Source organism: Drosophila erecta, unplaced genomic scaffold (assembly GCF_003286155.1).
Source record: "Drosophila erecta strain 14021-0224.00,06,07 unplaced genomic scaffold, DereRS2 tig00000021-arrow-pilon, whole genome shotgun sequence".
Lineage (NCBI taxonomy): Eukaryota > Metazoa > Arthropoda > Insecta > Diptera > Drosophilidae > Drosophila > Drosophila erecta.
In genome coordinates, this window is record NW_020825198.1 from 14,550,194 (window position 1) to 14,565,626 (window position 15,433).

Below are 15,433 nucleotides of genomic sequence, written 5' to 3' on the forward strand. Positions count from 1 at the left end.
AGTTTCAACTTATTTCATAAATTCCACAGCACTTAGGTCAAAGTCGAAAAGTTTGAATAAATCATTTGAAAACTGTGATAAATGTTTCACAATTTCATGGACAAATTCTTTGTGATATTCCTAAGCCTTGTCGTAAGTAACATCATGAAAGTGCCCCCAACTCTCCCCTCCATCGGCACCAGTCACGCCCACTTTAACAGAGGGTCCCCGCTATAAGCCACCCCTCAGAAACGCCCTGGGATATTACAGGCATATAAATTTCAAGAGCAGGGCCACCACAAATTTGTGGCCAGCAAACACGTTCCTCTCTATTAAATTTCATAAATTTATTAAATTATGCCCCAACCATCGAAGCTCAACGCCAGAAAAACGAAGACAAAACAGAATACCCGATGAAGTCGCTTAAATATAGAATAATATGTACACTTACAAAAAGTATTTTTACTTGCGGTATGAGATTTTTGTATGACAGCACCAATTTCTTAACATTCCTCTCAGTTATTTATGTTATTGCCTGATTCTGTAAAATTATATTCTTCTTAAATTCCATGACCTTAAATTTAGTACAATGACAATGACAATTTGATATAATGACAAAACATGTTTTTTTTGTGTGTATATTAAAACCAAGCGAAAAGTGCCACCAACTGAGACGGTGCAATGGGTTAGAGAACAAAAAGTCAACTCAACAGGGGGGAATACGTCTAAAAGGAGTTTTAGTGAGGCTACGAAAAGTGGGAGTTGGGAAAAGTCGATGGTTTTTCTTTTCTGCCTGCTCTGCTCATTAGTTGTTGTCATTCAGAGGCCTGACAACCAACTAAAAATTAATATGTCAAATTATGCAGCAGTCGGGAATGGAAATTGCCGGTGGAAAATGGGGGGAAAACCGAACTGAAGCGTGTCGAGACAGCATGCAAAGATGTGCCTAACCTCCCTCTTTCACTTTAGTGTTTTTCCAGAGTCCTACCCGCACTTTTGCCCCTTGTGCAATTAGAAAGAAGCGGCTGAAACGACTGCCAAAATGTCAAACCAAAAATTTGCTGCGTTTGCTGCTGTCTGGATGTCAATGTCAAGAAAGAGATAGCGCGCGGAGAGGAGAAAGAGACGGTCATACTTGGCCAGGTACAGGTTTCGGTAGAAAGTGGGAATGTTCTCCCTCTCTCTCTGCCCACTTATGTCTATCTCTCTCAGGCTGCACCTGCTAGTCCCACTTGAAATTTAGCAGCAAGAGCTCCTCAGAAACCGTTAGCCACCAATTTGGCCAATATCTATTGAGTAGCTTTTTTAGCAATTAGAAATTTTTAACATCTGTGCCTTAGAACACCAAGCTGGCACTACAAATTTGCGTTCACCGGGAAGTTAAATAATTTAGAATATGTTTTAATTAAAAACTTTATATATAGTTTATGTATCAAAGAAACTTAAGCGATTACGAATAGTTAGTGTATTTGTTCTCCCCACCTAGATCGTATGGAAAACTTTCTTGTCTGCCAGCTTTTCCGCATTTTCCGAGCTCACAAACATTCCCGGCAGCATATTTGCAACTGTTTTCCCAACAAATGCTTCAATTTGCATTTGACTTAATGCCCCGTGATGCTGAATGATGTGTCTGCAGATCAGCCACGCCCAGCCGCCCCCATTCCCCACATTGCGAGTACATGTACGAGTATATATCGGTTAGCATGGTTAACGTGTATCCGAGGCCGTCAGCTGGTCAATGAGTGTCAGTGTCACGTTGTCATCCCCTCTCCATTTTCCGCCAGCAATCCGCTTTCCCATACTCTACACTCCACTCGGAACTACGTGATGTGCATGGCCGATAAATATTTGCTATATACTCAAATCGGGGGCGTTGTATATCTATGTATATGCGTAAAAGTTTTGTGTGGGAAAAGCTTTAACTCGGGCTTAAGTTGGTTTTAAGTTGTAAGCATTTAGTTGACATTAACTGGGATTTGTGTTCTCGAGGGGGAGAGAAACTTGACTGGGATTGTATATCGCCGATGATAACGGGGGCTAAAATATGTATTTGCCTGCAGCGAAATGGGAATAATATGATAGATGGAATGTTTGTTAAATTGTTTAGGAACGAACCCCATAATACAGGCAAATGTAGATAGATGCCTATAATAATTCGGTTTGATCAAAGATATGATTGAATTGCGTTGGCAATGAGTTGCAGTGCGAAATAATATTGTGACTATTATTATTATGAATGGACTGATTATTATGAATATTATTATTAAAGAGCCTAAAGAAAATCATGATAATGTATAACGAGTAATGGCGATGCTTTTTTCGCGAGCTATGACAACCTTTAATGCATTTTAATTTAATGATGAATATTTGAAGTAATTAGTGAAGAGTCATGGCGGACAGCCACTCAGCTCAACGGCCCTAATTCATATGCAGAACCCTTTTTTCAACAGCTAATTACGTAGGTTCCGAGGGAGGAGAGGGTAGCTGCGGAAGGACTACCCACCTGTGGTCCTTTATAAATATTATATTCATATGAGCGACGCAACGTAAAAAATTCCCCCAGCTTAACACCTTGCATGTTATGTCGTTTTTGTTCCTGCACGTACCTTAACCCAACTCTGGCCCCTAAAAATGACCCGACAACAATTCACATATCCCCGGGCCTTGGACCTTGTGCTGTGTCACCTTTTCAGCCGGGAAAATGGAAGAGGAACGCAAAGAAGTACAAATTTAAAACAGATGCTCATTATAAATATCCATTAAAATTACATGGACGGTAATCAAGGGGTGGACGCAGTCTGCGACAGGCTTTAAGGAGATGCCAATGCCAGTTAACCCACCTCACTCGTCCTTCAGCCCATCGACCACGCCTCCTGTTACTCGGGTTTCTCTTTTGTGCTTTCGCTTTGGGCATAATTTGCATGTAGTCAAGTGTAGACCTTAACAGCAATTTCTGTTTGTCTCTTTGTGCCCTTATTTTGGCCCTGAAAGGGTTAAACGCAGCGCCGCCGACAACAAAGAGGAGGCGTTAACCCAAATGGGTAAAAAAAGGAAATCGCGCCAAAAGTTGTTGGGCCTCCGGTTCCTAAAACGCCCGGTTCTTCCTCTTTCCATAAACACAACCAACATATGGACGGGTCGACATTTTATAGCCTCCGGATCGGTTTCATTCTTTTTTTTTTGGCAGACCGCAAGCCCCAAAAAATGTTGAGCTGAAAATCCTCCAATATCGAATCAAAGTCCTTAAACCCTTTTTTTCTCATGGCTTTTAATAAAGTGTCGACATGTGTAATTTGTGAGGGGCTATGCGAGATTTTCTTGGGGGGCCAACTTGGCTGACCCCCAACCAATAATATTAATAAATTATGAGCAGGCATTTTTTCGGCGTCTTCTTTTGTGTTGCGGTCAGCAAAGTAAAACGTGTGACTCGCTTTTATTTGTTTGGGATATTTCGTGTCTGACTCTTTGACTCCTTTTTAATATAATTCCGGGTATTTCTGACCATTTGAACTCTTGACCTGAGTGGAAACCTGCTTGGCTTCTTCTTTTTGCCGCTTCCTTATTGAATTCAAATTGTTGTTCCTGTCCGTCTGCATGGCTTTTTCAGCCTGTTTGGCTCGCAAAGATAAAAACAGCAAGGCGAAGGACCAAGAGTTCACTACCGTTCCTCGGGGACACCATCGTTCTGCCTATATCTTCCTGTTCGAATCCTGCTCGAATCCTGTTCGAATTCTGTTCGAGTCCTGTTCGAGTCCTGTTCGAATCCACCCCCAGGACATCGAAACCCTCTGTCTCATTTTCTTGTCTGTTTGCTCTCTTTCCTGCTGTCTGTTGCTCTGTCTATTTTGACTTTAACAACGTCAGCAACACCCCCGAAATGTGCACACAGGCTAACATATCCCGTCTATATGGCCAGAGTCATCATTAACGCTGTCCGAGGGTTGGCTGAAAAGTCCTAGGAGGGGAATTAATGTGAGCAGTAGGAACGGGGTTGTGGAAGTCTGGACACAAGACTCTGATCTGAGGTACGTTCTAAGAAAGTTTTCGAACTCTAGCCGCACAGTGGCATGGAAATAGATTTTGAGGGGACATCGGTGGTAAACTATGGGTGGGTACTATATGAGGGTGAAAAGTTTGGCAAAGTAGTTGGGAGTTAAGTATAAATAACAAACCGTAAAAACTATCGCATTCTTTGCGAAGAATTGATTATATTTGTATTTCAATATTTTCAGTCCTATGTTCTTTAAAATGTAGCCTTATGTATACTATTTTACCTTATTCTCGTTATCTTATTTGATATTTCGTATTTAAATATGGCAAACTCATTACGCGCATCAATATTTTACCCACTGTTTCCTGCGGGATGACTTTGCCCGTCCGTCGGTTGCCTCATCTCTTCGAATCGTAATAATTTGCAGCTTCCACCATCATCATCAACACGCCCCCAACTAAAACACGAAGTGAGGGCAGCTGGAATATTCCCTTAGCTCTGTCCAAGCCCCATCCCCGCCGACCCTTTAGCACCACATAACTCGCGACGGCATAAAATTTATCTATAATAAATTAAAAACTCCTTAAATGTTGGCAAAACTTGGTTTATGGCTCCGGCTCTCCTGCACTCGGAAACCCTTGCCCATTCTTAATTCCTTGCCCACCTCTTATTTCTTGTGCTTTATTTGTTGCCTGTGGCGCAACTACAACTACAACGAAATTTGCTATATTGTTTCGGTCCTGTAGTTGCCACTTTTAGCCAACACAAAGAAGAGAGTATCTTAAACTGCTTAGCACGATTAGGTTAAGTAGAATACTATAAAGTACGGAAAAAGTATGAGATATAAATTATCAATCAGTTTCGTACTGAAATGTCTAGATATTGTGAGTTGATTTTCGAAATTGTTAGTCCAAGACTTTTAATCTTTTATAGTTGAGCCACATAAAAGGAGTCTAATGTATAAGAGTATTAAATTGTTTTATAGCCACTTTTTATTTTCTGTGCACATGGCAAATGTGGAATTCAAGGAGGAGGTGGGCGGATAAGTCGGACTATAGTCACTACACTATAGTGACTCTTGCAGGGCAGTTTAGTCGCTGTCCGGTTCTTGTTTTACTGTTTCCACAGCTTTTAGCTGCTGCTGATGGTCGGATGCTCACGCGGCCGGCATGAAAACTTATGTCGGCGGCCTTTGGGCGCAATTATTTATACATGCCTCATAAAAATCGCAAGACAATGGGACCCTGGCCTGGGACCCAGACCAAAAAATATGTATGTATATAGAAGGGACTAACAATGCAAGTCTCTCGACTCCTTTCGTTGTGGTCAATGTTGCAACCAGTTGTTGTTGCCGGTTGCTCGGGGGGCACTTTATTCGTAAAGGTACAAGAAAAGAGGAGGGGGCTACAATTACCCATAGAAAAGGCAGTCTGTTTGATTTTGGTTCGGTAATAAAGATAGATCGATGGATCGGCGGATAGATCTTTCGGCCAGAGAGACAGGAAGCGATTGCTGATAGAGCCAAGATATAAAATGTTAAGTGGAACGAGCCTGATAAATGTTATGATGGTATAGAGCAGATGCCAAGATTAGGCGAACAATTTAATTATATTTTTGTGCTTGGAATAATTTGCCTATTACGAAAATTGGGTGAGAAAAACATGAAATTTTGAGCAGATGAATTCAAGCTCAGTATTTATAATATTTATATAATAATATTTATTATTTATAATATTATCAAATGAAAAAAAGAATAACAACAAATGTTTTTAATTATATCACAAAAAATTATATATTTTAGTCCCATAATACTTTTGAAAAAGGTCTCTTAAATGTTTAATCTAGCTTCGTTTGCCATTTCCGCTTTTTTCAGCCCTTATAAAGTCTCATTTTCTACCGCTGGCCAATTCGAATCCCTCAAAATTAGTTCATTAAAATTTAAATTTAAATTTTCATAGCTTTCGCGGCTTGAACTGGCTTAAGAGCTCGGAGAATAATTTCAGATAAATATGGCTGGACAGACAAACTGAAGGCAATTTAGCGGAGTCGCCCCCCATTTCCCTCAAGAACCCGCGGATCTGGTGCTTTATGTTATTGTTGCGGATCCGTATCCTTATGCGCCCCAAATATGCGTAAATATTGCCCCAGTCAACAGTTCTGTGCTCTCCATCTCTCTCTGTCTGCACTTGCTTATCGCCAGCATCGATGCCCCCAAATCTCTCCCTTTTTGCTGCTCCCCAAAAGCAGCAGAAAAACGCAATTTGCGCCGCTAACCTAACGATGATTGCCAAAAACGTTGAAAAGCCAGGGGCTGCTGTGTTCGGGGGAGGATTTTAAATTTTTAATGGGAATTTGAAATAAAGCACAGACAGAGACAGATACAGATACAGAGGCAGAGACAGAGACAGTCGCTGGGACAGGGACACTCAACACTTTCTTGGGAATTTGCCCTTTGACAGAGAAGCTGACGACTAGCTGCAGCTTTAGATCCGTTTTTCCCCGTTTTTCCCTGTTCCAAAGGGTTTTGCACTGGAAAATATATTTGGTGCCATTTAGCATTGCACTCCGAACCTGTTGATTATAAGTTTCACTCTTCGTAAAGATTTACCAGATATTGAAACCATATTTTTACCATATTTTTGTATAATATCTGAAAGTTTTCTAACTTAAAAGTTTGCATTGACTACAAAGTAATTGATAGTTCCTTAGTTCAAGCGAATCTTTATAATAATACTTCGACCGATCCGATTCGATTCAAATTGGAACACCTTTTTTCAGTGTGCTGTATGCTTTATGGTGCGAGAAAGGGGGACAAAGAGTATCGCTGCAGTCCGGAGCTCTTCTCCGTCTCCAAGCCGATTTTTGAGCTCACTTTGAGAGACTCTTTGCGGCGAAGCCATGCAACAATATTTTTCGTAGCACTCCCAGCCCCTTCCCCTCCCCCCTTCCATCCTTTACTTTCTGCCGCCCTCGGGGTTTTTGTTTGAGTGTGTTATGTGCGTGCGTGTTATGCTATCTAAAATTCAAATCTCTTGTGGTTTACAATGCGCCAGAACTCCGAACTTCATTCCATCTGTCCCGCGCTGGGGAATCACCTTGGACTGCATGATGTCGGGTACAGTCAATAATGCCTATCGCGAACAGAAGCCAAATGATTTCTTAAGATATTTACATTATCTATAGTTTCATTGAAACTGCGAAAATGGTATAGATGTTAAAAGTCATAGTTAAAGTTAAACAATCTGAATTGGTACTCGAGGCAAATAAGGTGCATCTTCAGGAGGCACTACTGTTCATGCCCTTAAGTGTTCTTGTGTGTGAGTGCGTTTGCATTGTTGCCACACTTCGTAATGCAATTGTTTCTGCGGGGGTTGATTTCGCCTCCACTTTTTTGAGTTCAAGGTTGAGTTGGGGTACAGATTGAGTTCGGATCTGTGTACCGGGAAATCTCATTAAAGTGCAGTTATTGTTTGAGTCCGGAGTTTGGACTGGGATGTGCAGAGTTGTCAACCCGATGAGACTTTTGAAAATGGGGGTTGTACCTTGTTTGGGACTCTTATGTCATTTATGTGATTCGGCCACCCTGAAAGCATTTTGCTAATTTATGCTAATCTGACCTCTTGCAGATATAACCAATTAAAGTGTAGTTTGTAATTAAAAAAGCAAATGCAGTATATGTAGTTTATACTTTATAGTTTCTATTAATGAGCAGAAAATAGGCGAAAATATGAAAGCGAACTGTCATTTAGGTTAAAGACAATGTAAATTCATGTATATGAAATTGCAGATTTTTAATTAGCCACTTATAATACGATTTAGGTATTTTATTTATCAATCCGTCTGTAACTTAAGCTCACAATGCCTTTCTGCTTACATTAATTTGTGTGCTTTCTCTATAAGCCTCCTCCGGTAATCCACTTTAATTACAACTCTCAATCCAATTTGGGCAGCATTTAATTTAAGCCATATTAATTAATCTCTGCCTGCAAATGAATTTCCTCCTTTGAAGGCCTGCCCCCACTCTTTCCCGCATCACTTCACAATTTACTTACTCGCCTCTGTTCGTTGTTCCTTTGCAGGATCTCCATGACTGCGGAGCCCCATGTCATGCTATGTTCTTCCCGGAAAGAGAAAGGACTGTTCTTCGATACTGGGTTGGATCCTGGGCAGCGGTCTGCGTTGCCAGCTGCTTGTTTACGGTAAGTGTTAAATACTTTAATTGTTGTTAGAATTGCAAGTGGGCGCAAATTAACAACTTTAAATAGTTGTATTAAGCCCCCAAAAAAAGGGCTCAAAGTTCGGTTCATGGTTCGGTTCGGTTCGACATAAATAGTTTCGTTTAATGTTCATGAGTAAGTTGTCTCAAAGTGAGCTTAAAAACATACATATATGGTTCGTTATTGGTTCCCCTACCATTTTCGCTTACCATGAGTGCCTGAGTGCTGCCATATTTTCTTTAGAGCTGAAAGTAAACATCTTTTATGGAGGCCAAACGAGTGAACTCCGCTCCTTCAGCAGGTCTATTATTGCGAGGAAAGGGGAACTACCTATAAGGCAGGATGCCAGGACGAAGGCGTTGGCACTTTAGCAAATCCCACGCATTGACATATTACCTGTCAGCGCATATTTTTCAATAAACTTGGCAAAACATATGCAGAAGCCATACTCTCAAGGATGCACACCAACCCCCACCTGCCCACCAAAAGCCCCAAGGCCTTCTTGGCTAGCTGGATGCCTTTGATGGGGTAGGGATATTGTTGGCATGTCGGATATACCCATATACCCATATAGGGGAATAAAGGGACAAGAAAGCTCCTCTGCGCGCCTTGGCATGTGGCATGTGTGAATGCGGCTGTGGGAGGACAAATGGCAGAACAAAAGTGAATTTCAAATATTATTAGAATTGCCCTTTGATATTTCGGAATGTCCTGGGCATACCATGTCCTCTGCTCCTTTTGATTCGAGTATATTCGAATGCCTGGGGATGGATCAGCTCTGAACTAATATTGGAAATAGTTTTCGCATTGTATACCTTGCCAGTCTGGGAGCAGGGAGGTTGAGATGGTAAACGTATTTAAAGAGTTAAAGGTTACAGGTCAACATAGTGGAATGGTCAATATAAATATGACAGAAATGTGGAAGGGAAATATTTATGCCTGTTTGCAGATAAGGTCAGAGAGAATAAATGAACTGAAGTCAAATCAGTAGGATGATAAAAGGAGAAAGGGTAATTTGTGACCTAAATAATGAAAACAAATATTTTAAAAATATATGCTCTTGTATATGTTAAAATATTTGTTGTTTTGGCTGTCAATATTTAAATTAAAATGCAAGACTTAAATTCCCTTTTATTTCCAATACCACTTATCCCACTTCGCTTGAATATGTCCCATGACAATAAATCAATCAACTGACTTGTCTAATTATCTCATCTCCTTGGAACTATTCATCATGTGAAAGGACTTGTAAGGGATGCTCTCTGCCAATGTCTCACTCCGCTTCCTCCATCACTTTCACATATGGAAATCGACTTGTTAGTCGGGCATTTTCCTTCCATCGGATAATGTGTTCGCTTTTTATGCGCTTTGTTTGCTTTTGCTCGTATCCATCAAGTGAAGAAACTGACAAAATTTGAATAAAAAATCAATTTAGGTGCTCTGGCCCGAGCTCATGACAGGCACTAATCAACAGGAAAAACAAAAAGTAAATATGATAACCGTGCTTATAATTCCCAAGCAATCAAGCGGGCGAAAACACAAAGTAGGTATACGAGTATATGAAGGATAGGCGACCCGAAAAGCACATCTATCAAAACTGGAGAGGTTCTGACTGACTAGCACACACACACACCCATCATAAAGTTGCGCTACATCTATCAGCCCCAGAGAAATAAAGCATCTTTTTTTGGGGGATGGGGGCTCTGTTATCTGGGGGTGAAATTCACCCCTTGAGAACATTGTCACTCATATGGGGACATGTTTTGCATGGCGTCTCCTCCTACTCTTCCCTCCGTGTGTGTGAAAAATTTTTGCCATTGCATATAATTTGTCGCCCATTGTCAGTGCCAGATATTGCCGTCCTTGGTGGGCGTGGCATATCAGTGCAACTCATAATAGCAAAACAACAACAAATTATATGCAAATTCCGAAATTGTTTTTTCAGGGCCAACGAAGAAGACTTTCATTTGGGAGCTCATTCTACTTACTTTTTACGATTATTATTATGTTCTCTGAGTGCTTTCCATCTCATTTTCATTTTCATTCGTTGGATTTTTGCATTTTCCACGCATTCATCAGTTCCAGTTCATGCAAATTTCGCTCCTATGTTTTGTTATTTAGTCAAGTGCAACATTTTCCCGATGATGATGATGGGAATATTCCCATTCCATTACATCAGTTTATTTTATGGAATTCTCTGATTGAATCCAATGCATGAAGATCATTTAATTGGAATTGATTGGATTTTACACTTACATATATGTATATTTTTAGTGCACTAAAAGGTGCTGAAATGTATTTTTTGCTCTAATACTCTACTGCTAAAATGTAATTTATTCATGAATTTTATAAATGTTTTACAATTTTTGTGTACTTTGGGACATCAATGCAAGAGAAGCTTTCAAATTTAAGCAGTTGTGTGAAGACTTTTGCCCATTTTCGGTTGTTTTTAAAAAGTTAACCCAAATAAGCCATCATAAACCCTGGAAAACGTTCTTCCTCTAGCACACCACACATTAAATATTTGAATGGCTTTTTATTTGGCTTCCTCTTGCGTTTGCTATTTTCCCCTGTTTATGTGAGGATGCGAATAGTGCTCAATACATCTCAATAAATTCCCCATGAAATGTGGGTTATGTTTGTTTGAACTTTTTGTTGCTTTTAATAAACTTTCTCTTTCACTCCATATATGTAGTGTGTGTGCTTGTGTGTGGGGATAAAAAATTGAGCATAGAAATATGTCAACGAAAATGGGAGCAGAAAAAAAAATTATATACGAGAGCATTCCAAAATTTCAGTTTATCCTTTGGTCTAGATGAGCAGGGTAAAAAATACATATCAACAAATATTTGTCGAACGATGAATGTTTGGCTTTGAGCTTGAAATGCTTCTAATTTTTATGGACTTTGTTGTGACATTCAGGCGAGGTTCGGTATTAAATAAAAAAAGTTCTCAGCTACTTGATTGAAATGAAAACAAATGTGTCAAGGAAAATATGGAAAATGTGGTCGATAGAAAAAGTAATGAAAACACTTGAATATTTTAACAGAAATTTTTGTAGAACGACATACTCGTAAAAGTTTAAGGTGTAACGTGAATTATCTAAGAAATAAAATGGTCCGCAGGACATTTTTCAGATAAGGTACAATTATTTTAATATCTTGTGTGAGAACGTAAACTTCAAGCCAAGTTAAAGTTACTGAAGGAAAGTAATGTTAACTTTTTCCCCAACCAATTTCCTACGACAGTCCAACTTTTACTAACCTGGGAAAACCTTTGGGGCTTTTCATTTCAAGTATCAAGCGAAATTATAAACAAGCACATTTTATTTCAATTTGCGCGAACTAAAGCAAATATTTTTGCACCCACAAAAAGTTTTCCTTGTGCGACAGGTGAAATTGTTAGAGGAATTTTCACAGAAGTAAACTTATGGGTGGAAAATGAGAAATGTGAAATGGGGGATTCTGTGTGTCACGTCAACTGTCAACAATCAACACCTTTTTCATTAAGCGCATTAGATGAGATGAGACAATGAGTGAGCTTTTCCCCTGCCTGACATGTGTTTTCCAATGAAAAGCGAAAAGAGGAAATGACATTGTGTGTTTGCCGAAAGAGCAAATAATCGTCTAGTCGTTGACTTTGATGACGTTTTCTTAATTACAAGACCTGATGTGAAAAACCCAAAAAAAGGAGGAAATCGAAAACCAGAAACTGAAAGTTCAGTGAGGCGCATATCTCGATAGTTGCGACTGAAGAAGATGTGAGCAAATATGACAGCTCATGGTGACTGCATCCAAAAACCAGCGAACGTGAACCCTTTACTGCTTTTTTCCTTTCTGATAAAGTTTTTGGCTCGTCTGTTTTGACAGCTGGCTTTTTTTTTGGATTTGGCTTATGGCATATCTACAATGTTATTAATAGTTGTTAAATATGCACCAAATATTTAATCATTGATATGCATAAAAAACACATGTCATAAACATCAAATGTCAAAAACAGCAAATATAAAACTTCGCCGCAAACATTTGCCGCAAAATTTATGCCGCAATCTCTGTCCAACCTGACTAAAATGTTTATGTTAATAGTTAGTTATTCTAATGGACGATCCACCCTCCAAAAAAAGCGAGCCATTGTTGTTGCTTCCCTATGCAAATTTATACCATTTTTGAACGAGTTTTTTTGTTAGTTTGTTAGTTGTGAGTTAAATCTAATTTATGCAAAATTCAAAACTGCCAACCGCTGGCGAAGCTCTCAAAGCTTTTCTGCGGCTTTTAGTTTTCAACACTCCAGCGAAGAAGAGGGGGTGGTGCGGTTTTTGGGAGGTTAGGTGGGTGTAACCACTTTAGTTTTTGGGCTGATTTTAATGACCCGACTCCACGAAATTTATGAGCGCTAAAAATTGAAATTACTTTTTTAAGTGACCATGAAAGGCGCGGCGGCGCGAGTTAAATAATTTATTTGGTTTTCGTTGATGGTATGTTTGTAAGAAGTTTAATTAAAGAAATGGGCATATTGGAAATGGGAAATCCATTAATGTTGTTTCTTTTTGCAAATTATTTAAAAGCAATTTATAATTCATTAATCAATTGTTTCAAATTAGCGGTTGCTTATAAATTTCTGAGAAAATTCGAATTTTACAAAGGCGCAATTTCATTATATTTATTTTCTTCTTTTGATTGCTTGCTCCTATTAAAACGGCGCTAAGACTTTCTAGAAGAATTTGGTCTGAGATATCAAAACAATTTTCCTGCTATATTTCCATTTACGAGTGCCACTCAAACAAAGCTCTTCTCCGAACCGAATTTCCTCACAACTTCGTGTGGGTGTTGCCCAAAAAACGCAGCATGCTATTTGCCAAGTTGGGAAAACTTCCGCCCCCGATGACGCATAATTTGTGGGCGTGTCAACTTGGGCGAATGCGGCAGAGGTACAGAAGATTTTGGTGGAGTCTGTGCTGTGTGCCAAATGTTTCAGCATTTGCAGCTTATTTCGTTTCATTTGTACCTAGTCACACCTACTCGAATCTCCCCCCATTTTGCACCCATCATGCGTGGCATAACAAATTGCTACGGGAAGTTGAAGGAGATGGGGTGGAAACACCCTTTTTCTTGTTGTTTTTGGCATAAATAAACAATTCTATTCAATTTCTCAGCTTGTTTCTTCTGCAGTGGAGCGTAGTCAACAAAAGGAGTTACAAACTGACTCACTTCCTCTATCCTCTTCTCCTCCCCGCCCCTGCTGCTTGCACGAATATATTTTGCATTTAAATGAGTATGGAAGGCAAGGGTGGAGCAGAAAAGACAATGCGTAGGTGGGAATTAGATGAAAGCCTGGCTAAGAGAACTATGATTTCCAGGAAAAACGAATAAAATCGAACAGCTTGAACCTCAAGTTGTATTGTAAAGAAATCCATAAGAAATGGTATTACCTATTTTAATGTCAGAATCAACTGGAATTGAATGAACATGTCTAAAAGGGAAAGTGGGGAAATTGCTTAATTAAAATTTATAAAATTCACCTAATTTATATAGCCAATCTAAAGAGGCATTTTGCTCAGTGCAGCTTTGTGATTTTCTAATGGACCAATGTTAGCCACGACTCAGAGCCGAGAAGTGCGTTCTGCATCTATGAATAATTCAGAGGTTTCGTCGTGGCAACAATAATACTCGGCACATTAATGCAATGCGAACAACTCAAACGCAAACACAGCCCACACACAGATACTCTCATGGACACACACATGCTAGCACGCCACCCACACCAACCTAACTGCCAGCTAACTGTTTCTCTCTGATAGTTTTGTAATGATCAAATTAAATGACTTTGCTTGGGTTTGGGTTTGGTCGGGTTTTCTGGTTCGGGGCTTCTGGCTTAGACAAAAGACTCCTTGGCCTGGCTTAGTGGGAATGATAATGAATTTATTTAAATGGCGCGTAATCAGACAGGCAACAGAGAAATTTAGAGAAGGGTGGTGAAGTTAAATGTGTGAGTTTGCGGTTGGGGATAAGCAGTGAAAACAGTATCTGTGTGTGGATTGTAATTGCTTTTAGAGCTTTGAGGAATTGTCAACCATTATGCTGGCCTTATCTACGGTTTTATATTTGCCCATATATATGTATGTATGTATTCGTCCTATTGGGCCCTCTGGCAAACCGGAAGTTGTGTCCGTCTAAGGAGAACCCCTTATTGCTGGCTAACCAAACTGGCAATTGTTGGTAAAATGAGTTAATATACTCGACGTCTCAATTAAGGCACGATAGATATCTATCGATTTCCATCCATTTCTGCAAGTGATCACACTGCGTATGGGTAATAAAATTAAAGCGACATCATTTACCTCCTGAAATGAAGGGAATATTATATTTATTTCTGCTCTGTATACACATTAAATGGATGAAATTATAAGCCAACGTAAATTAACTAAAATTATGTTTGATAATTGCAATTTTTATTCACTTCAATTACGACTAGTAAATAAAATAATTTCTCAGAAGTAATTGTTCGGAAAATAAAGTTTTATTTATTATTAACTTAAATGATTAAATATTAAAGCGATTAAGGTCTCACCGCCCTTTCTTGCATTTGTCTTAGCTCTCTTACCAAAAGCAATTCCAGTTAAGGACATTTCAGCCATATTCATTAAGGCCAACTGGCCGAGGGAAAAGAAGAAACCTTGCGAATTAAATGGCCCTCGGCCTTTAGAGTAAATGGCACAACAATCACAATCAGCTAATGTGTAGAGCCTAATGACCAAAACGCGCGGAGTTGGGGGATATCCTAATAGGTTCTCCTCTCCTTTGATGTCCCCGCACTGATATAAACACTAATGCAGTTTTAAGGGAACATCAAAGCATAGTTGGGGTTAATTAAGGCGAACGTAATTAAATTTAAATTTATTTTTAATATCCATTCCCCTTTTATAACTCGTTGCAGGTGCTCACCTTCTTGATTGACTCGTCGCGTTTTCGTTACCCGGAGAGGGCCATCGTCTTCTTGGCCGTCTGCTACTTGGTAGTTGGATGTGCCTACGTGGCGGGACTGGGGGCGGGTGACTCCGTGTCGTGCCGGGAACCATTTCCGCCGCCCGTCAAACTCGGCCGTCTGCAGATGATGTCCACCATCACCCAGGTGAGTTGACCCAGGAGAGCGCCACTGCAGTGACTGGGAAACCTGTCCTCAATTATTTTTAATGCAGCCGAATAGGCAAATTTTAGTCGCTGATGCTGTGCATCCACTTGAAAGCACT

At 39.8% G+C, this 15,433-nt stretch overlaps 1 protein-coding gene across 1 annotated transcript in view; it reads left to right on the forward strand.

Moving 5' to 3' along the window:
• LOC6545871 (frizzled) overlaps positions 1–15,433 on the forward strand; it is an 89,372-nt gene that overhangs the window by 22,637 nt on the left and 51,302 nt on the right. Inside the window, exons 2-3 of the mRNA XM_001972686.3 lie at positions 8,050–8,169; positions 15,121–15,315. Coding sequence (XP_001972722.3) covers positions 8,050–8,169; positions 15,121–15,315 — 315 coding nt within the window. The remainder of the gene's footprint in view (positions 1–8,049; positions 8,170–15,120; positions 15,316–15,433) is intronic.